A 26939-nucleotide genomic window follows, 5' to 3' on the forward strand; every position below is an offset into this window, starting at 1 on the left:
CATGCCAAACAAAGCAGCTTTATGTGGGGGGAAGGAAGAAATGAAGGAGAAAAGAATTACTTTGCCAGGATGTTACCATAAAAAATCAAGCAGCATAAAGGGAACACAGCTAGTGAGTCCATTGTTAAACATTGCATCATGCAAAAACACTCTCAAGTAGCTATGTATCATGCCATCGTGAGGCAAAAGAGCTGCTGTTAAACCACTGTCTAGGAAGAATGGCACCAATACTAATTTTGATATATAAGGCTTTATAAAATTGCTTAGTTAAGAGTTCTGGTTATGGGGCTGGCTTCACATATTCCTCTGCACATGAGAACAATTACCATTCTAAGATTGCATTCTCTTCACCAGACGCCTCTTCTCATAAAGTCTTCCAAAAGAAATGAAGAATCATCATATCCAAATGGCCATTTATTTATTCCTCTTTGCCCGTTCCCTCCTCCCATCAAAAAATAACCAGCTACCTTTGAGATGCACTGCCTGGAAAAATAGCACCTGCTGCATCTGTAACCTCATTCCTGGTTTGCTGTGGGTAATTACCTCATACTGTGCTTCTCCGATTTTAATCCATGTAAAAAAGGTTGCCATGTGGAAACCCCGGGGTGACTTCAGAAGGGTGTAAGGGGCAAAGAAATAGATTCAGATGCACAATTAATTGTCTTGAATTAATTCTTATTAAGACTATTGAGAGAAATATTTTCTCTTTTTTGTCTTGGCCATTGGATTAACTCCTTTCAGAAACTTTCAAGTTTAACAGCAAATTCTACATACCCTTCAGAAGCCCTGAGAAAGAAGTGTGCCACACAGACACAAGCAGGGTGTGAAAAATCCCTTAGGATGTTTGTGACTGAAAAGAAGGGATTTTTAGCTTCACACAGAAGACAAGCAGCACAAGTAAAATGGGCAGGATTTGAGTCTTCAGTATTGTTCCCAATCAGGAAAGGACAGAAGACTTTAGAAAAACAGGAGAAAAGATAGATTAGTTCAACATAGAGTATTTGGGATCTTTTTAAACTTGCTTCCCTAATGTTCTTCCTTGTAAACGGGGTTGATTAAATATTAACCTTTTTAGATGTGACATCAGACCTCTCTTTATTTAGCTATGGAGAAGATATTCCAATTTCTACAAACATGAAATACCAATCAATCTTTCAGGTAGTTTGGAGGGGAAGTTAAGTAGTTAGATTTTATTTATTTTCTGTTTTAGAACTGGCAGAAAATGCGACTCATGTTTAAGCTTAAAATATTTTTGTTTTTTTCTTGTCTATGTACTTTTTTGCCACAGTGGCAACGGTATTTAACCTCAGCATGTGATAAACCTCCATATGGCATGAACAGATATATGCTGCATTTCTAACATTTCAGACAAATATAGAGCACCTAAATCCTAGCAGCTTCCTAAAACCCTTCGAGATTCGAGCTACTATTCATGCTTCAGCTAGAGTTACGCTAGAGTATGTTGGGTCTACATAGCCAGCCTTATGAGATGGAGGTGAAAGAAGTGCATGGGAGTGACATTTATTGTTGATACATATATTGTTGAAAAAAGTACTAATAAGCCTAAAAGTTACAGTAAAAGGACAGGAGGTTGTGGGAAGGACCTTAATGAGGATGGTTTTATTTTTCCTTACCTCATACCAGCTTCTCAACTGGTATAAATTAATGCAACATCACTGAAATCAATAGATATATGTATCAAAACATATTGTTTGAGAATTTGGCCAGTTCTTTATGATTGTTGTAAATTAGCCTGTAAAATAAATCAGGCAGTTTGGACTCATTCTTTCCCTCTATCCTGTCCCAGTATCTGCAGAGCTGTGTGTTTAGCTAGTTTATCTCTACTTTACATAGTTCAGCTCTAGTGTAAAAATGGTGAATTAAATGGCTCCAGAGAAAAACAGAAATAAATGAAGGGACTTTGAAACAACCAGGAACCCACAGCAGAAACCAGATGTGCATGTGGATCTTACTTTGTGTAGGGTGAGTTAACAGGTCTCTTGAGCTGCAGGAGTAAACTGTGACTGCCAGGGTCTTGTGCAGACTGAGGCACTGTGTTGTCAGTGTTTGCTGTGCAGGGCAGTCTTTTCCAAATGAAAAAGGAGTTAGCAAAAAATGAGGGTTCAAAAAAAAAAGAAAAGATTACAAAAAGAGAGCAAGGAATAAAGGAAGGAAGGTTAGAAGAGTGAAAGTAAGAAGAAATTTCATTGTCCATCAGATGAAATATTCCCGTTTGCACTCGCTCACTGTGTTCTGCAAGTCAATGTCAGCTTTAAAAGAGCTCTCAAGGTGTTCCGGGTATTCCTTCTCCTTTGCTTGGCTACTTCGATGTGCTTGTTTGTGCTGATAGAGAAATCTGCTCATGATGGCAATGATGCAAAAGATGATGAATATCACGACTGCTATTACACCTGGACAGGGTAAAAAAAGAAGGGTAGAAAGAGTGAAAATTAAAACCAAAACAAACCCCCCAGTCACCTCAAAAATACATTAGCAATGCACAACAGCTAGTGGATATGCTAGATCACTCATGTGAGTCTGTAGATAATATTCTGTCTCTATCCCATACTCCCTGGTAGCTTTTATTTCTATTTTGTCATCTTAAGTAAGACTTAAACAGCAAGCATTGATGCAATGGACTTCTAATTTCAGACAAATTCTGCTTTAACAGGAAGCAAAGCTGGATCAGTGGGTTCGTTTTAAAAAAAACAAAACAAACAGATCTGTATGCTCATTCAGATTCCTGATCTGTCATATTTTCTTTTGTGTTATTTCTGGAAACCTTGCATAAGTCTTGTACTTTGGTTTATAGCTTCTAGATATTATCAAAGGCAGATCCCTACAGGGCATCCTATAAAATAAACAGAGATAAATTGCCTTGCAGGTTATTCAAGGAAAATGAAAACCATACATGAAGCTATGAAGACAATTTTCTGTAGTATATAAATGCTTCTATATAACCTAGCAAGTTCCACTACACCACCAGTTTGGAAAAAAGAGAGCTCAAGAAATACAGGAATGTGAATTTGAATGCTGTATTGATACTCTCATCAGAGTAGTGTGTAGAACAATTACGAATTAGCTGGGTTTTAGGTCACAGACTTACATGGAATGAGAGATTGGTTGAAATTGCAAGGGACCTCTGGAGGTCATCTTGTCCAAATCCCCTGCTCAAGCAGGCAGATAGACTGACTATATGGTTATATTTTAGAAGGCTCATGCTCTTGAGAATCTATAATTACTTTTTGGGTGATGCCCAACATCATGTACTGTCACTATTGGCTTTACCCATAATGCAGGTGCCTATCTTAATACAGATTTGTGTTAATAAACACACCAACTACTAGACCTGAAAGAGACTACAAAAACCTTGAATTGGATTATTTTTCAATTGTCATTTTAAAAAGGAAGTTACCTCCAATCACAGCTGAATCACTTCTGACTGCATTGGTGAGAGGCTCTCTTTCATCTGTTTTCCCAAAGGGATCTGCAGTTGGTTAAACAAAACAGGACTTATTTTCTGTATCAATTATATTAATTTTCTCTGTGGCTTAAATAAAAGCATCCGCTTACCCTCATGAATTCTGATCTGTTTTCAAAAGATATGATTTGGGGGTTTGCAGAACAAAACCAGAAAGCTCTCTGAAAAAGTGAGATTGCGGGACAATTTCCTTCTTCATCTTCAGGAACAAATTCTGCTAAAGGTGTACTTAAAAGGAAACAGAAAGGCTCACACTAATATCTGAAAGTGTTGTTTCAGTTTATCAGTAGAAGAATCAGAGAGACATTTGAATGAAATAGCCCACTGGGAGACTTCCTCAGTCAGAGCTTTTTTTCTACTTTTTTTTTTTTTTTTTTTTTTTAACCTAAGAAACAATATCGGAAAGAAGCAAAAGGAAAGGAAGACTGCATGGCAGACAGATATAGACCTGACCTATGTTTGTAGATGAAGATGTGTTGAATTTAATTCCATAAAGCAGAGAAACAGTCTCTGACTGGGACAGCTTCTTGGAAGTGATGTTCTTCTTTCTGTTGCAGAAATGCAGTGGTCAAATTGGATTCAAAACAGAGAGGACTCAGAAATTAATTCCTATATTAAAAGCTCCTTGATGTTGTAGTGATCTTGTACCTTATCTATAAATTACTACTGTTGAAACACTGGGCCAAACAGTCTACATTCTGACCATTTCAAACCCAGATCCAGCCCTGAGATATCAAGCCCTCCCTGAAGTTAATGGAGTTATGACAGTGTCCTGCATGTTTTTAAAAATGCTGTTTTCTATTGCTACTTGAATCCAGCTTTTCTGAACCTTCAGGTTTTTTTCCTTTCAGCCTATCCTCCTTTGATGAGATTCCTATCTGTGTTTCTCCCCTTTACAAGCCTCCAGGCTATCATACACAGAATGTATATGGGAGTTACAGATGACTGTCATTGCAGTATATTACACTGTTTTGCCAAACTGATCTTTCTGATGCAAAGGGTGGAAGCCTAACTGAGAGCAAAGTTTATTGTAATTGAGCATCCTTGCCTTAGTAGCTGATGCAGCCACATTTTGGTATCTCATTATTGAAGAAGATGTTTTTTAATTGAAATAAGCAACAATATTATATTTGTGTATCAGGAGGTGCTGAGTTTGTAATAATGGTGGCTTTGGGCTATTTAGGTTCTTAAAGGGAGCACTGTATCACCGATACCAGCCCCAAAGATGTGCAGAAGGCACCAGCCTCAAAGAGGCTTTCATGTTTTAAACAGTGAAATGCTACTGCTAGTTTTAGGCTTGCAAGGATTTCACAACAAACGCATTGTCCTGGGTTCAGCCGTAGCAGTCATTTTTCTCCTCAGCAGCTGGTGCAGTGCTGTGTTTTTTATTTTTGGCCTGGAAACAGTGCTGATAGCACCAATGTTTTCAGTTGTTGCTCAGTAATGTTAAGTCTGACCAAGGACTTTCTGAGTCTCATGCTCTGCCAGGGAGGAAGGGAAGCCAAGAGGAAGTAGAGACAGGACATCTGACCCAAACCAGCCAAAGAGGTATTCCATACCACAGCACATCATGCCCACTATATAAACTGGAGGCAGTTACCTGGAAGGGCTAGGTCACTGCTTGGGTTGGGCTGGGTATCGGTCGACAGGTGGTGAGCAGTTGTATTCCATTCCCTTGTTATTTCCCTTATCATTATTGTTATTGGTGGTAGCAGCAGTGGTTTGTGTTATACCTTAGTTACTGGACTGCTTTTATCTCAACCTGTGGGAGTTACATTCTTTCAATTCTCCTACTCATCCCTCTGCGAATGCGCGGGAGGAAGTGAGGGAGTAAGCGAGCAACTATGTGGTTCTGAATTACTGACTGGACTTAAACCACAACATGCATCCATACTGAAAAGTCAGGGTTCCCCATATCTTCAGTTCATTGACTGAGCTACAGGCAGAAAAGGGACTTCCGCCTCCCAGCTGAACACCTCCAGTACATCCATTATCAACATGAACAGTAATTGCCAGTGACAGATTTGGCCACTCAGGTTGAGAACTATTTACAATAGGGTCCTTGCTTGGATCTTGGGTGCTTATAGTGATATTGCTAAGAAACAAATAGTCGTGACAATGCTTCATCTCATTTACTACATTTGTGGGACTAGACTGGGAATAAAAATTGTTGTTTTACACATAGATACAGATAGCATCATAGAAAAGGTAAGGTTGAAAAATCTGAAGGTTATTTAGCCTAATCTCAAGCTTTTGAGACTAGGATCAAATTAGGGACAAATTCAAAATTAGATCAAGGTTCTCATAACTTTGTATATCATGGGTAGGTTAATCTTTACTTTTCGGTATCTCAGAGTTATTAAAACTATAATTTAGGCTCTTTTCATTTAGTCACACTCCCTTCCCCCCCAACACTTTATAATTTAAGATGGCTGTCAAAGATGGACAGCGTGGTTAGCCTATTTTTTTCCACAAACTAGAAGAGGGGAGTAGCCATTATTTTAGACTCAAGGTGATTTAACTTTCACCTGCCCTCAGCTGGTGCCAGTGAAATCAGTTATGATAATAATTAATTTATTGAACATCAGTCTTCTTGTACTAAGAAAAATCTCCATCTGGTGCATGGCATTAGTCAAATAGAGTCTTGAAAGACTATTAACTATTATGAAAAATACATGAAACCAAATTTCTACCTTTAAAATTATGTAAAATGTCATTCATGCCTAAAAGATTATGTAAGATCTGACATTTAATGTTATTAAAGCACTATTATTTTTTTTGGTGGCTGATACCAGAATTTAAGCACTGAGAAAATCAGAACAAATGTTGGAGATCAGTTTCAGAATGGAGGCCAACAGACACACGCCTTAAGAATTATGTTTTGCCTGAGAAATAAAATCAGCATATGATAAGATGAGGGTTTTTTTTACAGTGGAGCAGATGGCATGTGACAGAACCATAACCAGTGGGAACACAAGCTCTGAAGCCAAGGAAAAGCAATACTATGTCTCATATTGAGGCTGCAACAGGACATCCTTGTCCTTTTAGATAAAATTGATGACATTACAGTGTGAATCAACCCTCTGGAAATCATCTAGTCCAAACCCATTCTGAAATCAGGGTCCAATACAGCAAGTTTCTCAGGGGTGCATCCATTTGGGTTTTAAATATGTCCAAGGATGAAGACATCACAACCTCTCTAGGCCTCCTGATGCTTTTGCTAGATTTCCTGCTCAGCGGGATGGACCATTCTAAATCTTGGAGGAGGTGATCCTTGAACCATCTCTCCTGAACTCTTCTACTCACCAGGGCTGTATCACATGGGATTCTTCTAAGCAGTTCTGTGACCAGGTCAAAGGTTGTTCTCCTTAATTCTGGGGTTGCAGTCATGCTTTCTGATTTTTTAACTTCCTCTCAGATTTCTGAACTCTACCATCTCAAAAGTGCTAAAGTCAAAGCTCTCCTGGCACATCCTTGGCCAGTTCCTACTTGTTTGGAAATACCAGGTCCAGCACAGCTAGCACACTGAGACAGGGACATGCACTGTTTAAGCTGCCTTTCAGAAGAAAATTTTTCTGTGTAGTTTCTGAGTTATGAAATTTTTTGGCATTTTTTTTCTTTAAATGCATGAATACTCTTCAGCTGGAGTAGACAGACGCTCAAAACTCCATCATTCCTGCAGCTGAATCTGCTCTGGCATTTACAGCATTTTAATATTTAAAAAAAAAACATAGTAAAAGTCTATTATACCTATGCCATCAGTACAGAGTTCAGAATATCAAAACCTCAGCAAGGAAGAAGGTTGTTTGCAGGTCTTTGTTAAATACCAAAACACAGTAAGTGACCTTGCCTTTTGTGTTTCCTAATCAGAAAGAGTGTGTAAGGATAACTATGCCATGAGTCAATGGATTTTATTCCATATCCATCTGCTAGGAAACTTTCTTTAAGACAACATGTATGCCTCTCTGAAGGAAAAACTTCAATTGCTTTCAAGTTATAAATATAGAGAGCTTTCTTCACACATTTAAAGAGAGATTTCCTACAGGGCTTTTTTGTTGTATCTGTACATTAGAAAATTGACACAGACATGTACAGTTAGCTTTGAAGTTCTATTTTTCTTCTCAGACACCCAATAATGAGAAATTGGGAACTGATGGATTGAGATATGAGCAGTAAATTTGAAAGTTAATACTTAACTCTGTCTTCTTTTTATTTCTTAAAATGTGTCCTTCCTACGTATAAATGCAATTCTCAAGTACATCTATACAAAGCATAATTTGCTACAAATTGGAATTTTTTTTTAACAAAAATCTACCACCCGGTGCTATTACTATAGCATATAAAGACATGAAGTCTTCAGAATTAACTTGTTCTAAAGATCTTATTCAGTCTTTAATCAAATCCACTGTGAACAGTGAGGCAATAGTGTCAGTCAATTCATCATATTGAGAGGAAATAATTTTAAAGCACAAAGTGGCAAAGACAGGGATGAGCTTTTATAATAATTCTGCATTTCTGATGCAACCATGCTTAACCTTCAATAGAGTGCTTCTGATCATAAGCTTTAAATATTTAAGTATAAATTTGCTACACTCTGCTGTGCTCTGTCCTGCAGTTCTAAGCCTCATGTTCTCCTCCTCGGAAAAATTAGATCATTGAGGTGACAGACCTCAGGGCAAAGAGTTCCTGTTTTCAGTATCATTGCCCATTCGGTATTTACAAGACACGTTTCTTCTGTGCGCCAGAGCAGATACCTTTAACAAGTCTGGGTGTTGAGAAGAAAGTTGCAGGTGGGAAGAAGCGCACACACACTGCAGCCACCCTCCAGAGTAATCAGGCCTTTTTCCCTATGCAGAATGCTAATAGCATCATTTGTTTCCTGCTGAATATCTTAGGCAGAAGCTGCAGGAAATGGGGATTTGATGGAAGCACAAATGTCAGAGGAATCATATTATGATCTAAAGCAGTTTTATTATCAGAAAAGAGAAAGTGGTTTCATAGGTCAAGGGGCAAAAAACAGCCCTTAATTTTTACCCCTTTCTAGTCATTAAGAATTCTCCCACATCCACTGGTGACTAAAGCAGCAACTTGATTGCCCCTGATTTGGTGACAACACTTCCAGCTGCTCTGAGTTTCCTTCTCTGCATACAAATTCACATATGCAAAATACTTAAGATTCCCAGAGGATAGTTTCAGGGCTGCAAAAGATATACGAACTACTGGGATCATCTTACTGGTAATGCTCAAGTAGTGCTGCTTGTCTTTAGCCTGAGAGAATAAAGTACAATTCAATGGAAGTCACGCACATGTGTTAAGGGCTTTGTACAAGGAGTTTTTTTGTCTGCTAGGGTGGGAACAAATTCAGCTTGTTTGTTGTATGACTCCTATTGCTTCATCACATGTGGGATATGGAATCTGTAACATTTATATTCTTGTTTGAGATCTGCAGCACTAGATCTGTCTGTAGTGGACAGAAATGGCAAATCAGGTGCATAACCATATTTAGAATGCTGTTTTCACTACGGTTTGGGAACTTGTGTGTTCTAGGCATGTTTTAGACAATCTAGGAACTTTGTTTTAGTAAAATGACTTTTAAAGGGGCCTTGGCTAATCCTAACACCCATCCTCAACACTCCTAATTCTGAGAGAAAAGGCATTTTCCCAGTTTCAATATTTATATTATCACAGTTGCTTGACAGCAGAAAGGAAGGAAACCTCACTCTAGAATATTCTTTAAATTCCCCATTCCCCTCTTGGCAAGACATACCTGATGAGGAATATATTGTGGTTACTGTGTTCACGTCAGCTTCCATTATGGATGCACAGCTGGATTCAGTCAAGGAGCCTTTGACTGTCACGGGAGCAATACTGGGATGGCGTAAGGCAGCTTTCAGGGGAGCAATGTGGTTGTACTGAACAGAGGACAGGCAGCCAGTGAAACCGTAGACATTTGCCTTTGATACTTCAGGGTCCAGTGATAAACTATCTACAGTACAACAGAAAAACACACTGGGAATTCTCTCTTTCAGGAAAGCATTAAAAAAAATATATATTTTTTTTTCTTTCCTTATCTACCCCTTTTACTTCTTCCAATTTCAATTGTTCAGGAAGCCTACAAGTTCTCCCTGGCCTGACCCAGGAGGTTCCCATTCCCAGAACTTCCTCTATAATGCTACTTACAATGAATCAAGTTGGCTCAGACATAAAAATCTAGATTATGCTTCTTTACTGTCTGGACAATATGTAACACATCATAGCTGCTAAGTATGGCAAGAACAATACTAAACAGTAAAACCAGCAACACTAAATATCACAGGATCCTGGGAATCATGCTCTTTTAACTTTTTTTTTTGCCTCTATTAATATCAGTTTCACAAATATGGATCATATATTCAAGACATTCTATCTCCACTCTTTTAATGAAAAAGCCTGCTCTCTATTGTCTATTATAAAATGCTTCATGTGGCCTAATATTGAATGGCTTGCTAATACAGGCTTCCACCCTTCTTCAAGAGTCATCTTGCTTTCCTGATGCACCTAATCATGTTACTACATTTTTATAATCAGTTCCTAGGAAGCAGGGTTATGAGTCAGGCTCTCCCTCTGCTAGCCCCATTCCACTAATAAAATAAAAAGCAAAACCGTACCTCTATTTAGCTAAATAAAAATCAAAACCAATACCTCCATGCTCTTTTCCAGCCTGAAGATGACAAAGCACGATTAGTTTATCTGTTGGTCTGTTTTCATTTACATTTCACGAGAGAAAGCCAATTCAAAGCTGTTTTTTATTTAGTTCCAAAATTTTTAATATCAAAGATTGTTTGGGAAAGTCAGTGAAGGACAGTGAAGGCATCTTTTCTTTCCTTCAAGCTCACATTTATTTACTTTCCAGAAATTGAAATTCATATTGCTCAGAGGTCTGTAACATGATGTGCCTTATATCTGGGTCAATCCAACAAGAAAAATCCCCCAAATGCACACATATATAGTATCAAAACTTAATAAAAGTATTAAAAATTACCTGCTAATGAAAAAAAAAACAACAAACTTCTAGCATTGAAAGTTTTGGAAATACTTCCAATTACAGTGGAAAATAAGGATCCTCAGCTTCTCAAGTTTATCTTCAAAGTTTGAATGAGTAAGATCATAAACTTCAAAATAAGGTCCAATTTTTCCACTATCATTCAAATAGAGTGATTTTACAAGATCTCAGCCAAAAAGATTTAGGAAAAAAGTAGACCTTATCTATAATTGACATTGCTACATGAATGACGAACTTCTTTTATGTATAAGAAAATACAGAGAAATATCAAAACTAGCCCAAATCACACAATATTTTGGTGCCATGATCTGTGACTATTATGTCATGCAGTCAGAAGGAACTAGCAGAGACATTCTGTTTGAATGTTTTCATGGAAGTATAATGTGGAAGAGTTTGACTGCTTCTCAGCAAAGCAAGGTACAGTGTGAGGGGTCTTACAGGACAGATGCTCAGTCTGCAGAGCTGTCATAAGGACAGCCTCTGGGTTGATAATAACTGCAAAAAAGAGAGATGGGAAAGGAAATGGTGAAACTTTTCCACTGGAAAAAAAGGCAGCTTTTCAGAGGTTCACATTTGCTCTTCTCAACATGTGTAGGATTGGCTGCATTCAGGTTTTTAATGAGATTTTGGCAGGGGTGTATAAAATACACAAAGAATTGTTTCCAAGTTTCTGCAAGAAGACTTATATAAAACTAAGAGACTGATTTACAGTATTTGCCATCTTTGTTGAATTTATAAAACCCTTTGTAAACATTCCTGCTCTCAGCCTTTCCTGTTTTCTTAGTTCTGACACAAAAGGTGGATTTGTTGGTATCTTTTAGACATCAGGCAATCTAAATTGTCCTGTTCAGTGTGCAAAAGTAAAGCTAAAGAAATACTGAATTCCTTTTTCATGGTACTGTAGTTTGAAAAGTCTAAAATACAGTATTTTGAAGGCTTTTTTAAAAAGTCAAATTAAGAGCCAATTCCAGGAGTCTTTTGTTGAAGTAAGCTTTCCATGAATGAGAACTAGATTTGTTGTTGAAAGGCTTTGAAATTTGAAGAAAAAAAAAAAATCAAAGAACAAACCAAAAACCATCTCAGAGGCCACTGGTAAAAATCTCCAACATGCACAGTAGAGATTGCTTTATTATATGCTTTTGCGTGCATGCCTTACATCTTTCACAAAGTGGGGTTTTCACTGTTCTCAACAAGAGCCCTACACAATTAGGATGTGGATGACTTGTGCTGCCCTCTGAATTCTTGAGTAGATAGTTTAATTCTGTGGTTATGACATGGTTATCTTTGTGAAAGGCTTAGTAAGAGCCACTCTGTCAACTGAAGTCTTTAAATCATGACAAAACCTTTTTCCAAAAGATATTTTCACTACATGACTTGAAGGTCAGTAAAAGAAGCAACTCGGTGAAATTCCAAGGTTGGTGTTGAAGCAAGGTCATACGAAACGTCAGTGGCCTTCATCTGACCCGGTTACACTGTCAACCTTTCCATGTGTTTGGCCTGGAAAATCACACTGAATTGCTGCTGATGGTTTGGTTTGATCTTCTGCCATTTTAGCATTGTGATTCTGTTCTCAGTTCTGGAGATGGAGCTACTTTGGATGATTTTTATATGTAGGGGGTAAGAAGGCAATCTTTTTTGTCTTTTGAGTAATTTAAATGTTAATTGACCACAACTTAAGTTTACCCACGTTTTTAGGAAGTAATTTTTAAGCTTTGTCTGCCGAGTTGTGCATAAATTGGTCTGGCTTCTTGCTGGATCTTCTAGCTGCTCCCTGGAAGCTCTCTGTAATGTCACAGCTATATAAGTAACTCAGAAACTTAAATCTGACCCCAAAGTTTACCTGTGTGCTCACTTACATTCAGAAAGTCCCACTGTGGATTTCCTTAATAGAAAATTATTTTTAACATCAGTCAGAGCAGACATTACCTGTTTTAAATGTCCATGCCTTAATTAATTAATTAATCTAAGTGAATCATTAGTAGATGCACAAAGGGTAATTTACTCTGCATGCTGAAGTTTTTCTTAAAAAAAGAAGCCTGGGAAATAGAAAGATGATTCTGGGCAGAGTTTAAGCGTATCCATCACCTCCTTTTGCTAAGGTGCTGAACAGCGCTGGAAGATTATTTCTTGGACATTCTCACTGGATTTCAGCCCGTGACCTTGAAGTGAAACACTCATAGTTTCCACACTGCACCTATCTCAGAAGGGTTGACTAACAGGTACTGTGTAGTTACCTTGAAAAATACGATGCTACGTATTTCAAAAACCTCAGTAAACACTGCTTACACTCATCATTAATTTAGAAAGGGAGGAAAGCATATATTGGATTAGACTCAAATCCACAAAAAGGCATATCTGGAATAGTCTCATTCCCTGGTGTGAGCCTGCCACAAAAGCAGCAGAGTGAACAACACAGAAAATTTTGCTGATTAGGACCATTGAGCTCAATCAGTTTAGCTCTTGCTTATAGAAAAAGACAAGTCTGAATGCAAGACAGGTTCCATGCATTCAATACACCTCCAAGACACTTCTGAAAAAGTAAGGGACAGCCAGAGCAAAGTAAAGGTAGCTTTTCTCAAGTTTTTCCAGGAATGAGCAGAGCATGCCAGGATTTGCTTGCTGGCAATTGAATATTTCATGCCAAGTGGAGCATCTGAGAATTTTTCTTTCATTAGGCTTAGCTGAGATAATTTCAGACACGCATTTAGTATGTTTTCTTAAAGACAGTTTGTCATTGAAAATGAAGAACTGCTTGGAGTTTCAATGTGAAATTTGTTAGATGTCACAGCTTTTGACACTTGAATCCTAATCTGTCACAATGCAGCCAGCCCTATGTGATTTTGCATGGGCTCAAAATGTAATCCATAGAAAAGAAGAAACTATGCAAGAAGATGGAGAGATGATGTGCAAAAGAATACATGCTTTCCTTACAAGCAGACAGCTAAAATCGATTTTTGGATAGAAGTAGATAACCGTGGACACTTATTCAGACAGTATTATCATAAAAAAATGGGTGTTTAAGCATGGTGTTATCATCATAAGGTGATATTGCTGGGCGGATTTGGTCTCTTTTTGATAAGATACATGATGGTATTATTGGCTTAGAGCTCGGATTGCTTGGAATGCCTAGGGCAGCCAGACTGCTTGTTTTGACTGCTGCCATCTTGGTCCTAAATGCCTCTCCTTTTTCATCGTAAGTAGTAATTTCCATTTTTCTTAATGCTTTACTAGGCTACAAAGAGAAAAACAGTGACTTTTGTTACTGGATGCCCTATAATGCACTCAAGAGATCATTCCCGGGGTATTTAAGTATTTAGGGCAAGAAGAGTCTGCAGTAAAGAAAAAGATCTTTGCAGTGACCACAGGAGTCCAGCCAATATCTCCTGCAACCATTGCTATGTTATTTAAAATGCTAGAGCATGATATTCTGAGACTGTGACTTTAAATTTCTCAAGCAAACTGTGACCTTGTGAGCTTAAAAAACTGAATGACTTTCCACCCCAAAAATAGAAATCTTTTGCATGGAAAGTCTCTAGAAGAAGATTCTTCTTTAAGGAACCTTTTGTATCTCAGACTAAATGTCAACGTAGTTTTTTTGACTTAATTATCCCATTATCATCTCCCCAGTATAATACCACTCTTGGATGAATTGCTCTGTGATTTCTTCAGTGTACAGATTCCATTTTCTTCTTGTGAACTTTTAATAAGAAAAGCTATTGTAGAAATCATAAGAATGGTACTGCACCTACATAATGATTTTAATAAATGACTTTCTAGATAAACTTTCTTCTACATACAATTTATATCAAAGCTGAATGATTCAGTGGAAAGATTCCTACAACTTAGCTCAGGCTTTTAAAGATAAAAGATATCATGATCATGTGCTAGACTGCACAGTTCTTTACATTGCCTGCGTAGGGAGGTCTGCTAATTCATCACTTTGAAGACATAAATAAATTAGGTCAACATTAATAGGTGCTAAAGAAATCTTTGCAACCTTTTACTTCAGAATACTCTTGAATCCCTTTCAACACTACCCTTTTACTCTGGTATCACAACACAGCTAATATATTAAATTGCTCAGAATCAAATATGCAGACATAGAGGTTCACTTCTCTGCATCAGTGATTATTTTTCCAGGGACTATACTGGTGAAAGATTTAGACTTGCTGGGGAACTGTAGAAAGTTTTCAAAGATTCCTTAAGGTCAACCCCAAAACAAAGAAGTTAAATTTTCCACTAGGATAGCAGCTTCTTCTAGACAAGACCTAAACATATGCAAATATGTCTCTGAGATAAATTAAGTTGAAATAATTTAAGTTGAATAATTTAAGTTGAAAGACACCTCTGAAGGTCATGCAGTTCAATCCGTTCTTCAAAGCAGAGCAAGCTTCACAGGTCAGATTGCCAATAGAGCTCATGTGGTTAAATACAGCAGTATGATCTCTGTGAGGAGTACTTAAAGTAAATGAACTGGGACTCTGGTTAAGATTTCACTGAGGCTTTGCCATAAACAGTATGACCCACCTGGGGCCTGAATCAAGTACTCACTAAAGACCATGGCAAAACCCCCATTGATACTGATAAGCTTTGGGTAAGTCCTTTTGTGTCTTGCCTCTATATCTGTGAAGCAAAAATGACAACAAATTACAGGATAATAATATTTTTCTATTGCTGTTGGATACTATGAGGATGAATTCCACAAATGTCTGTTGGCTACTTGAATGCTGCTTCTTTTTACTCCCTTGTCTTCAAAGCCACACTTATACTTAGATTGATCTTTCTAAGGCAGCTATATGGCCCCATTACTGTGGATCTGAACAGCTCACAGCCTTTAATGCTTTTATCCTCCTAGCACCCTCTGATGTAGGGATGTTCTATTTTCCATGCTTTACTGATAGAGAACAGAGATAGTAAAGCTCAGACTAGTTCCAGTGGGAATAAAATGCCTGCTTACCTTTATATCTGCACATAAATGGCTTGCCCAAGGTTATTCAAGCAGTCTGTGGCAGAGGGAGTGTCCCTGTGTTTTGAATTCCAAGTGGGCCCTCTCTGTCTTAAACAGGTTTGGTTTTGGTTTTGGTTTTATCCCCCTGCTCCCCAAATTCAGAGTTAGGTGTAGGGCAACCACTGGAAAATACAGCATATTTGAAAAGTAGAAAAAAAAATATCTGAGTTTGAGTAGCTTTTGACTAAAGGAAGTGAAATGGGGTAAGGTAGTAGGAGGGGAGGAAGCACTATTATTTAAAAGCTGGTCATTGTATGGACATGCAATTTTCAAAAGTGTTAAAATGGTTATCATAAAAAAAATCTGTTAAGGAAGAGATTCCAAGCTTTTATTAGATGCTCGAAGCTCTTGTTGAGATTTCTCAGCCAGTGGGAAATGAAAAGTCAAGAAAGAAGGTGACATAATCATCTGGTGAAGCAGCCAGGATCGGGCTGTTAGAGCAGGCAAAACAGCAGTGGTGTGACAGGAAGTAAGAAGAGTTAAATTTTCAGAAGAGTATAGCATGGATATGTAGGATATGTAGAACAGAGATGTTTTTTATACAGTTTTTATACAGTTCTATTTCAGTAGACACTTAATGCTTTTAGATACCTACATCTCAGTGGCACCCGAAATAAAGACTACAGAAAGCCTTGGTCTACTATGAAGCACTAAGTGCCTCTGAAAGTTTATGCTTTACTCCTGAACAATGACAAGGAAGAATTTGGAGGATATTGCTTCAGGTCACCAATATTCAACTTATGGTGAGCTATCATTTAAAGAAGCTATCATCAACATTTTACCCATGTTAACAGTATAAATTATGAATGGACACACTTATGTAAGTTTTACATTCCTAAAATGAGAAGGTCCAGCTCTCCTCAATACAAGGTGGTATTCTTGACCTTGTAGCAGGTCAATTTTGTTGTGGTTTGGGGTCCGGTTTTGTTTTTCTTTTTTTTTTTTTTTAATTGGGTTTATTTATTTATTTTTTTTTGCCAGCATGGCAAAACTGACCATGAGCCAAAGATGTGTCCTTGCAGCAAAGGCAGCCAATGACATCCTGGCACAAAGGGTTGCCTTGGGAAGAGTATTGCCAGCAGACAGATGAAGGCGGTCCTTCCTCCATAGTCTGCATGAGTGTAACACTACTGGACCCATGGGTGCTGGGTTCAGTACTGGGCTCCCAATCAAAAATAGACATGAACTTCCTGGAGTGAGCCCAGTGAGGGGATGCAAAGATGATCAAGGGACTAGAGCATCTTTCCTGTGAGGAGAAGCTTGATAGAGCTAGGACTGTTCATCTGGGAGTGGAGAAGACTCAAGGGGATTTATGATTCTGTGAGGGCACAAGGACGCTACTCAATACAGCTACAGCTGTTAGATAAAACCTGGAAAATGAAAACCTGACATAGGAGAAAACATTTGTGGAAATTCACTTAACATATGAGGAAAAAACTAGAACTAGGACTAGGCTGGAATTAAAGTGACTTGCTGGGATGTATTGTGTGATTCCTAAGATTTCTCACCATCTGGATGGCTAAGTTTATGGCTTTAGTGTTATTACAGAATATGAACTATTACTAATAGTGTTATTATTACTAAAACAAAATCCCAATAAACTTTGGGGCAAGAAAGAAATAACAGAAGGATATATCCCTTAAAAGCTGTCTGGAAACAAGTCTGTGGTGCTCAGTGGAACTGAATGCCAGACTTCTGGAGATACATCTGGGCTTTCTGGCTTGGCAACAACCTTATACTTGTAAAGTTAATCATATTTTTTGACTAAATCTAGTTTCTCTCCATGAAGCTGAGCTGCACCATGTCAGCTTACTGGCTACATGTTTGAAGATCTTTGTCCTATGTTGCATCTTGCTGGTTAGAAAAGCCTTGGTTTATTAATTTGGTATCTATAGCTGGAGCTTTAGGTAGAGGTCATGAGGAGCAATGTTCTTTTAGATTTTCAGCACTACAGCTGACTGTTGACAAAATGACAAAATTTTTAGCTTAGCTCTTACTTCATCTAAACAGTGTCAGGTCCCCAAATCAGTCCACAAATGCTTGAAAGACTTCTGCATTCTGAACTAACATTAAATATATTTAAGGGATAAAATTAGTTCCTGCCCTTAATACTTAGTAAAACATGATATAAAATGCACTAATCTCATATACAGTTACATTGCACAAGTAGACACTTAAGGATAGTTTCTGTTCAGCTAACTGTTCTATAGTTTCTGTTCAGCTACCAGTCCCGCAGGCTTTGGATGCTATTAATGACACGTACAGAATTGTAATAAGTGAAACAGATGTCAGGTTTGGTATAAAGGTCCAAATTTCAACAAAGGACTAAAATGTCTGTAACTAAGGAAGCAGTAAGAATCTTACTGGGGAAAAATAAGACTCATGTAAAGTAACCTGACAACAAAATAGAGGAGTTCTACTCTGTCTTGTAATGTCTTTGCAGTGTTGAAGGAGTAAAGATCAAGAAGATCCACCCATAGAGCATGCAGAACTGTGGCCACAGTACTGTATGCAATGTAAATATTCCTTGCAAAATTCAAATGAAAAAGAATTGGGAGTAAAAAAGGGTAGAGAGAATGAAGGCTCACAGTGATGTTCTTATCATTAGGAAGCAGAGATGGCCCAGAGATGATATCACTGGGCTAAGATGCCACTTTGTGCAGCTACACAGGCAGTATGAATCACTTTACTGGAGGAAGCAATGGGAGAAGTTAATATTGCTGCCAGTGCAAACAAGTAAAACTGCCAAATTTTTTCATTGACAAGAAATACAGACAGGAGTACTGAAATGCTCAGGCCAACTCTTACAGCTAAACCAGCCAAACAAAACCCCAGTCCTATTAAATGCCCAAGACACTAGCACAGGTTAACTCCAGCAGTATAACAACAGATGAATCAGGAATATTTTTAGTATAACATACCTGTGACCTTGCCCAAGGTGAGTGATTTAATGGCCTTAAAATCAATCTCAGAAAAGTTGTGTTTGAGTTTGAGAACTTGATCAACCTGGAAGAGGTCAATAAAATTCATTACAACAGCACATAGACACCTCTAGATCTCTCTGTACTGCAAACTTCTGGGAACACTCTCAGCTGCAAATCAGTTAATTCTGCCCCCAGGCATGCTTCAGTTTCTAAAGATAGCAAAGTGAATGTGCTTTGATTTTAGCATGAGAAGCTGAAAGGTACACCAGAATAGTCACATAAAGGGCTTTCAAGAAACTTCCCCTGCAGAAAAGCTTAAAATGTTTGACACTGAAATCCCCCTGCTTCCCAAAATCCACATCTAGTCACTTCAGAATACACTCAAAAGAAGGCTCTCGAGAAATGTATTGTTAAAAATTAGTTCTGCACAGAAGAAAACCTCAGTGCAGACAATAGAAGACTGGTACTTAAGCAAAATCCTGGCTTTTAGCATAAGCTTCCTTCCTAGATAATCAGGCCTACCCACCCTTGTTGTGTGCTGTGTTATCATTTTACCACTCAGACATAGAAACTGTAGAGGAAAAAAACCCAGCTGTGGTGCTCCCTGTGTTTCTGTCTCCTTCTCATTCAACTCCTTAACATCAGGCTTCCCTAGACTTTGCCACCCTTCCCTTTTAAATGACTGCTGCCCAGATCTAGGCAAGTTGTTTTCTAGTATCAACTGGCATGACAAGCCTCAGAAAGAAAGCAGAAGTAGCAGTAAAGTGGTCCTCTTCTCCCTGCCTTGCAAAAACAGGTGATGCAGGGAAACAAGGCAGAGGAGGGTTCTTAGTTCTCATGAGGTTGTCACATTCAGCATGGCTTGCTCCCAGCAAAGGGACAGGGCATAGTCATGCACATGGTGACTGCACCCTGCATTACCTCAGCTTTTGCTTCTCTGTGAGAGGATAAGACACCTGGGTCATATTCTCCCTTGAAACACACACCCTAAATGAAATTACATTCCCAGGTGCCCATTCCTCAGCTATTTTTCCACCTTTGGAAACTTTTTAATGAACTACACTGTGTGCTTCCTCTTGGACTACAGGTTACACAGACATCCCTAAGCCCCAGAACCACTCCAATGGTCCAGATGAACTTCTGGCCAAAAGTGTTTCATGACAATTCACATATCGTCACAGACAAGGGAAGGATTACTCGCAGGAAAAAAACTACAGTTGGGCACTCTTTGAAGCAGCGTGTGGGTGGAGCTTTGGTCTAACCTACAGGGCTATTCTGCTGCTGAACCAGAAGAATGCGAAACCGTTGCCGCCTGCTGGTGATCAGGCACTGAAATCAGTGGGTCTGTTTGTGGCATGAAGTATTATTTAACACTCAACATAAACCATGGCATACCTGAACAACAAGCTCTCTGCCTTCTCTGTTAATCTTCACATGGTGCAGCTCTCGATTGGCAAAATTTCCAGAGTTAATGGTGAAAATGAGGAGCCCATCCTTACTCAGCTTGTATCGGACCTGTAAACTCCCTAAAAGCAGAGCAAATTTCTATGTATAAAACTTGTGTCAATAATGAGATACCATTCAATACCTTTACACACAACCTATAACTATTACAGTGAAGTAACAAGGTTAGAAAGTCAAGAAAGAGGTTGAAGAGAAATGAAAGAGTTCAAACTGTAAAAATGTGAGAAAAACAATGCACTGGAAGAGCTTTCCTTTCTATTAGGTAACAAACTCTGCTATGGAGAAATATAATTAACGAAGTTTATCAAGGACAGTGTGTCTGCCACAAAAGCTGATATACAATAGTCTGTTAAGGATCACTTCCACCAGAGGGCATGCAGGTCTTGCACTCTTCTATTAAACTAACATTGGTGGATTTTACTATTCCTTTTCATCAACATGCAACAGACAATGCAGAAGACAGAGACAACTGTGAGAATTACAGCTTAATTTCAAACATTTAGAGGCCCAGACTCATTTAATTTATATGCAACACAAGAAAAGATATATTGTAAATGATTATGCAGAAAAAAAATTTTTACTTTGTATCTAATCTCATGTATTTGAAGAAGTAAATATATTTCATATAAAAATGAATACCAAGCTTCTCTTTCAGTCTTTGTATCAAAAAAATCATTGTGACTTCTGATAAATAGCAGTACCATAACAAAACTAATTGCACAAGAAAACAGAAAACAAGGAATCCAATATGCATTTTAATCCTTCCACAAATGACTACAGGGAAAAAGAAGTAAATATATATATACACACACACACACACACACACGTGTATATATATAAAATTTGAAAGGAATAGAACCTCTTCTGAAAAAATCCCTTCAAGCTTACTTTTCTGGGAATTAAGCAGCAGGGAGGAAAGAAATCTATGAACTTTTGAAGCTCTTTTGATACATCAGCAACCAAAATACGTGGAATCACAGTGACACTATAGAGTTAAAAAGCTTTCTTAACAAATCTTTTACTTTATTATTGTCTCCAAGGAGAAAATGAACACTGACAGCACCACAACTTGAGCAAAGGGTCCTTTGTTTAGTCTGTTTTGAAAATCATCATAAAAACCCCTCCTATCTCCTTCAGTTTCAGCACTTCTGTTAGCAAAAGTTCGAACTATTCCAAGTATCACTAGCTATTGCAGAAATCTACAGGCAAATGTAACCTATGTTGAATGGTAAGGACCAATTATTTGTCACTGAAGGATGTGTTCACATTATGCTAGCTCTAGGACTGATTTCAGTGTTTGCAGAGGCAACGCTTACGTGCACATTGCGATGCAGCACCATGTCAGAGAAACCCAGTATACACCTGTGCAAGCTGCTGCATATCCACTGTGCACTGCAATGTTATTCAGAGACACCTCTGACTCCAGAAAGAGCCAAGCTACTTAAAGAGGTAAATGAGCAGCCTTGCTTGGCTTCTGTATTCATCCATGTTAATACTGCAAGACTGCTTGCTGGTCTAAAGTTAGTGAGAAAGGACATGGAGCAATTCTCCTTCACTACATAGTGTGGACACAACTGCTCTCTTCCACCTTCCAAATCCTTCCTTAGTAAGGACAGTTCTGTTTTCCTACAAGCTACTGTGAAAACACTTTTAAAAAAGCTTAAACCAGCATATACATTCCCCACAAAGGAAGAATTTAGCCAGCTGTACACAGCTCACAGTGATGTTGGGAGTCCTTCCAGACTGAACCCAGAGACCAGTTAAGATCATCCCTCCTTTTCTCTCACCAGGATGTTTGGCTGCTCAAGCTTCTAAGAGCTGCACTTTTTATAACATACAGTATATCCCAGATGAGCACTGCCACTTGCTGAGCTTTGGAAGATAGAAAGAAAGTTTCCCAAAAAAGAGAGGTAAAATGAGAATGAACTAGGTTGAAGGCTTTTTAGCTGATTGAGAGGGCTGCTGGATCAGGTGAGCTTTTAAAGTAAAAATAAAAAAAAAAAAAAGGAGATGGAAAACATTTACTTTCTCACACATAGTCATGGATGTTGGAGCAGAATTTGTGAAGAGATCTAGGTCAGTAGCAGCTGCTAAATTATTCAGTGCAATATTATAGGACTTGATCCAGCTGCCCTGAATAATACTGCAAAGCTCCTAAATTCCTCATTGCATAGCCACAACAAGGAGCTACTGCCTGTCACCATTAATGTCACACTTAAAGGTCCAAACTTAAATCACAATCCCATTTCTGGTACTGAATGAAAGATGCATCAACAGGGAATAACAGGAATAACATCTTACAATCACGTTACTCTAGGAAGACATAAGAAAAGAAGCCTGAACATATGAAAGTTAAGGGACCTTCTTCAGATTTGCTCATTAGGGCAGTGAGAGAGTTGATAAAAAACTGAGAAGATGCCTGACCCTGCACACCACAGCTGAGATGAACACACAGAATAAGCTGAAACTAAGATGTGATAGTGTAACAGATTGGTCCAAAGATTAAAATCATGTCCCACCAGAAAGACTTTCTAGATTGCCTCTTACCTGGATCCTCTGAAAGGAGTGTAATGCAGAAAATGGAACAGGGCCTACATTTGGTCTGTGACCCTGTACTAGTTGAGTAGTTTGTAAATACAAAAAATATTCTGCTCTTTTTTGATTCTGTGAACACACCAGTGTATAAAATATAAATGTTACTAATATCGTCAGGTGATCAGCAACAACATAGAATCGTATAATAGTTAGAGTTGGAAAGGACTTTAAGATCATCTAGTTCCAACACCCCTACCATGGGCAGGGACGCCTCACACTAAACCACGTCACACAAGGTTCTTTCCAACCTGGCCTTGCACACTGACAGGGACGGAGCATTCACAACTTCCTTGGGTATCCTGTGCCTCACTACCCTTACAGTAAAGAACTTCTTCCTTATATCCGATCTAAACTTCCCCTTTTTAAGTTTGAACCCATTACCCCTTGTCCTATTGTTACAGTCCCTAACGAATTGTTCATCCCCAGCATCCTTATAGCCCCCCTTCAGATACTGGAAGGCTGCTATGAGGTCTCCACGCAGCCTTCTTCTCCAGGCTGAACAGCCCCAACTTTCTCAGCCTGTCTTCATATGGGAGGTGCTCCACTGAACATTTGTGTTCAAAGAGAGCCAGAAAGATCTGCAATCTATCTAGGCTCTCAGCTACTGCAAACTGGGATTTACCCATTGACTTTATCAGAGAAGCACTGATTTTAAAACAGAAACCATCTGTTCCATTTGTTGAAAGACAGTAGAGGAGGGTTTTGACATCCATTAAGAACAGATCTTACTTTCCATAGTGGTACAATTTTACCTTAAATCATGTAAAGAGATCGGTGAATGGCATGTTATTTTCCCAAATTGCCTTGAATTCCAGTGGCAACTTTTTTTGGATGGCTACTCTTCAAAACTATTAATTCAAGTTGGCATTTTGCCTGCGGTCAAATTTGTATTAATATAAACCAGAAGTACATGGGCTCATCTCTCCAGAGGTGTTTTGGAATTTATACCACTGTAGCTGACAGCTGATTTTGGCTTGCATTCAATACCAAAAACTTCTGTTTTCAGAGTACAGAACAATTTGCCTAGCAGATTACATTGCCATTTTGCTACCTGACAGGTAAAATAAATGGATTATTAATTAGGATTATTATTAAGATTTTTTTTTTCTGCTCTGAATTTTGATTATCTGGTCCACTGACTTTCTCCATCACATCAGCCCAGAGTCACTAGCTGCAGGTAAAAATCTTTGTGTAAACCAACTCTATTCTCCCTATCCTCTGTCTGTATTTAGCATAATTTCTGCCTCACAATAGGGATTCACACTAATCATGAGCAGTGTAATTTCTAGCTTTCTTGCTGTAGTCATGCCTGTCATACTCTTTTCAGCTCCCTGTGTCTAAGCATGCACACCTGTAGTGCCATAATCCTCAAGCAATACACTACCTGTTGTGTTTTCTTCCTTCTCTAATGCATATGGGATTGTTGGAGGCAATGTCTCTTAAACCCATAAAAGAGGGGGGGAAGGAAAAAAAGAGGTATCATGTTTTTGGCCTTGGGCTAGAAAATTTTACTGGGCATATTCCTCAGCAGTGCTAGGTAAGAGTAGGTTCATACTTGATTATAGTCATCCTTTTCAGCTTCAAATTTTGCAGACTTTAGATTAGCATGGAGATATGCTGTGCTAGCTCTAGGGCAGCCCAAGAGGGAGCAGGCATAGTTTAGTCACAGTGTTATAGAGCATAGAGTGGCCTCTCTTCACCACTTCTGGAGGAAATGAGTCCATGTGGGCTGCCATGCTACTGTGATGAGACCACTACCAGTATCAAAGCTAGCTTGCTACATACGCATCGCTGTGGTCTTTAGCCTCTAATCTGAATTAGTTTAATCCATGACTGTAGGGCTGAATGACATCTCTCTGCTGATATCAAAAGAGCTACAAAGCCATTTTAACAGGATTCCTGGGAGTCCCCCTTCTGCAGGTGGGAGTTCTGGGAAATAGAAACCAAAGGGCAGTATTTATGCCATCCCATGCTGGTGACTCTTCTGAAACAAAATTCTCTTTCAGTGGGTTATTACTTACTGCCAGGACACTAATGATCAGTGCCAGCATAACCAACCAGGCAGCTACAGCAATAACATGGTGCCTTTAAACTGCTTCTATATTTTTGCTAAGGACAAGAAAGATGTAGTAGCAGCTTTTAAGTCTAGTGGTAATGATGACATTAAACTGGTTGGAGATTTCAAAGTGTTCAGCCTGAAGAAGAAAAATATATTCCCAAACTGCAGTGTGAAGAAATACCTTGGCCACAATGCTACATATTCTATGTCCAATACCTTTTCTGATTGAACATGTCAAGAGGAGAGTCCTCTTTCTTTTGCCTTTCTCTACAGAACAGCCTGAGTGGTATGTCAGCAACATCTGTTGGATTTGTGGCCTATACCAAATAGGTATAGTCATTCTGGACTGCCAAAGCTTGTGCTGAAAATCAGATAGCAATTTTTAAATCATCAGTCGGAAAAGGGAGCATGGGAAAATGTTACAGAGAGTGTTCTAGCTCAGAGAAAAGACTTCCTGGCTTGAAATATCTCACCCCAGTGCTAGATATTTGGCAAAAACGTTAAAGCAGCTCTGCAGAAAAAAAAAACCTGTGTATCAGGAATTTGGTCTATAAATCTATCATTCATAAGCAAGGTTCCTGTTACACATGTCACCAGGACCAGAGGTGTTGTGTCATTTAGTTTTGAAGAACCAAACAGCAAGAAAGGGAATGACATACCCTTGGAATCTCAAGACAGCTCTGAAGGACCTTCATTCACAGAAGGTGGTTTTAAATGAGCCCAGATTGAACACAAGATCTCCACCAACTTCATTAGCACTTTTTAATGACTTGTACTGTCTGTAGCAGCTGGCAAGACATCTTGCACCACCCAGAGAAACTGAGGTTTATTCAGGGAGCACATGTGGGTGGCACACATAAAATGCACAAGTTTATCGCTACCACGTAACAACAGAAAAAAATTGTCTAAACCAGGGCAGCTGACAACTCTGATTTGGGAGAAATATGTCTGTATGATTAACAAAAGAGTGAATTAGGAAAAAGGCCTAGGACTACCCCTGCATGTCACATTGCATCAGAGGCACCCAGAAACAAAGGAGTTTAGGACCAACAGAACCACTTGCAGCTGTCTCAAACAGACACTCACCCTTGGCAGGCTGTAAGATGTTAACTACACCACTACACCCACCCTCAGCACTCAACTGAGCTATAGCTAAAAGAGAAAATTATTAAGGAAGTCACCAATTAAACAAAGGATGGAATATATTAGTGAGGCTATTGATGTTGCTGTTATGAAACAGAAAAATAATATTAAAGTACTTAGCCCAGAAAGTCATTTGCAGCTCATAAGGTGGAAATGTTTATTCATTCCTGATTGCACAACAGCACAGTTTTCAAGTCATCTCTACCACAAAATATCTCTCCGGCAACTTGTACAGCTTCGGTGTGACAGTGTCCCTATTCCTAACCTAGATATTTAAAATGAACCACTCTTTTCTCTATTAGGAACCCCTGGCTAAGAAACCTGCTCCTTAATTAGCAGCTTATCCCAGGGATATTTACCCAGTAAATTTACTCTTCAGTTGAAAGATCAGGGCCCATCTCGTCAGCGTCCAGTGGCGTTTAACTGAGAAAGTACTTGCACTTTTTTAGGAGATGACTCTTGCTATTTGTTTTGCAGGGAGAAAACAAATAGGTGAAAGTGCTGAACATGTATGTTGATGCAATTACAGCTACTGCATTTGCTCAGATGACACTGTTTCAGAGGGTTTAAAATAAAAAATCCACTCCCCGATTTTTTTGTAATTGCTCACAATAGTGGAAAAAGGTGCTTATTTGAATGACTCCCAATCAATGTTTGAGACATTCAGGACTTAAGGATCATATTTAGGACACCCTATATCTAAAAAACAAAAATACTTTCATGTTGCATTTCTTTAACTTGGAAAAAAGCACACACCCAAAAGCCCCTAAATGAACCTATCTATCTGGAGGCCTGTGACCTCAGTTCGCTTTGCAGTCCTGCCAGGCAGCTGGAGACAGACTGAGAATGTCACTTAAACACCCCTTACATGACTGACAAATGTGTTTAACATTTGTAGACATCTCATTCCCACCAGCTGCCAGTTGGCTTAAAACAGGCTGACCAGCAATTAAATAGGAACTGAAAGAGTCGTCTTGCTTCAAAGCTCGAAAATATTGCAGATCTAAAAGCTGACCCAGAGGACCACAGTCATAAAGCTCATAATGCACATACTGAGTGGTTTTTACACAGAGCTTATTCCAGTGATTTTCAGGGGAACACCCATCTAAACAAAACAGATCATTTCCATGCTGATGTGGCTGCGCCTAAAATGGGAACGGGGCTAACCCATGGTTGTGGTGTAATAGTAAACACTGTCTTTTCAAGTTAGATCATGGATAAGC

At 38.7% G+C, this 26939-nt stretch overlaps 1 protein-coding gene across 2 annotated transcripts in view; it reads right to left on the reverse strand.

Moving 5' to 3' along the window:
• Positions 1 to 831: 831 nt before the first annotated feature.
• Positions 832 to 26939, reverse strand: part of CNTNAP5 (contactin associated protein family member 5) — a 298904-nt gene continuing 272796 nt past the window's right edge. For both annotated transcript variants that reach the window (XM_057430057.1, XM_057430056.1), the window contains exons 20-24: positions 19851 to 19981; positions 18453 to 18537; positions 9249 to 9467; positions 3416 to 3487; positions 832 to 2411 (exon numbers count right to left, since the gene is read on the reverse strand). In XM_057430057.1, the coding sequence (XP_057286040.1) occupies positions 2215 to 2411; positions 3416 to 3487; positions 9249 to 9467; positions 18453 to 18537; positions 19851 to 19981 (704 nt within the window). In that variant the 3' untranslated portion in view covers positions 832 to 2214. The remainder of the gene's footprint in view (positions 2412 to 3415; positions 3488 to 9248; positions 9468 to 18452; positions 18538 to 19850; positions 19982 to 26939) is intronic.

This window comes from Pezoporus wallicus, unplaced genomic scaffold (assembly GCF_028554395.1).
Source record: "Pezoporus wallicus isolate ANWC-B61680 ecotype Strahan unplaced genomic scaffold, APGP_CSIRO_Pwel_v1 contig_5261, whole genome shotgun sequence".
NCBI classification, from domain to species: Eukaryota; Metazoa; Chordata; class Aves; order Psittaciformes; family Psittacidae; genus Pezoporus; species Pezoporus wallicus.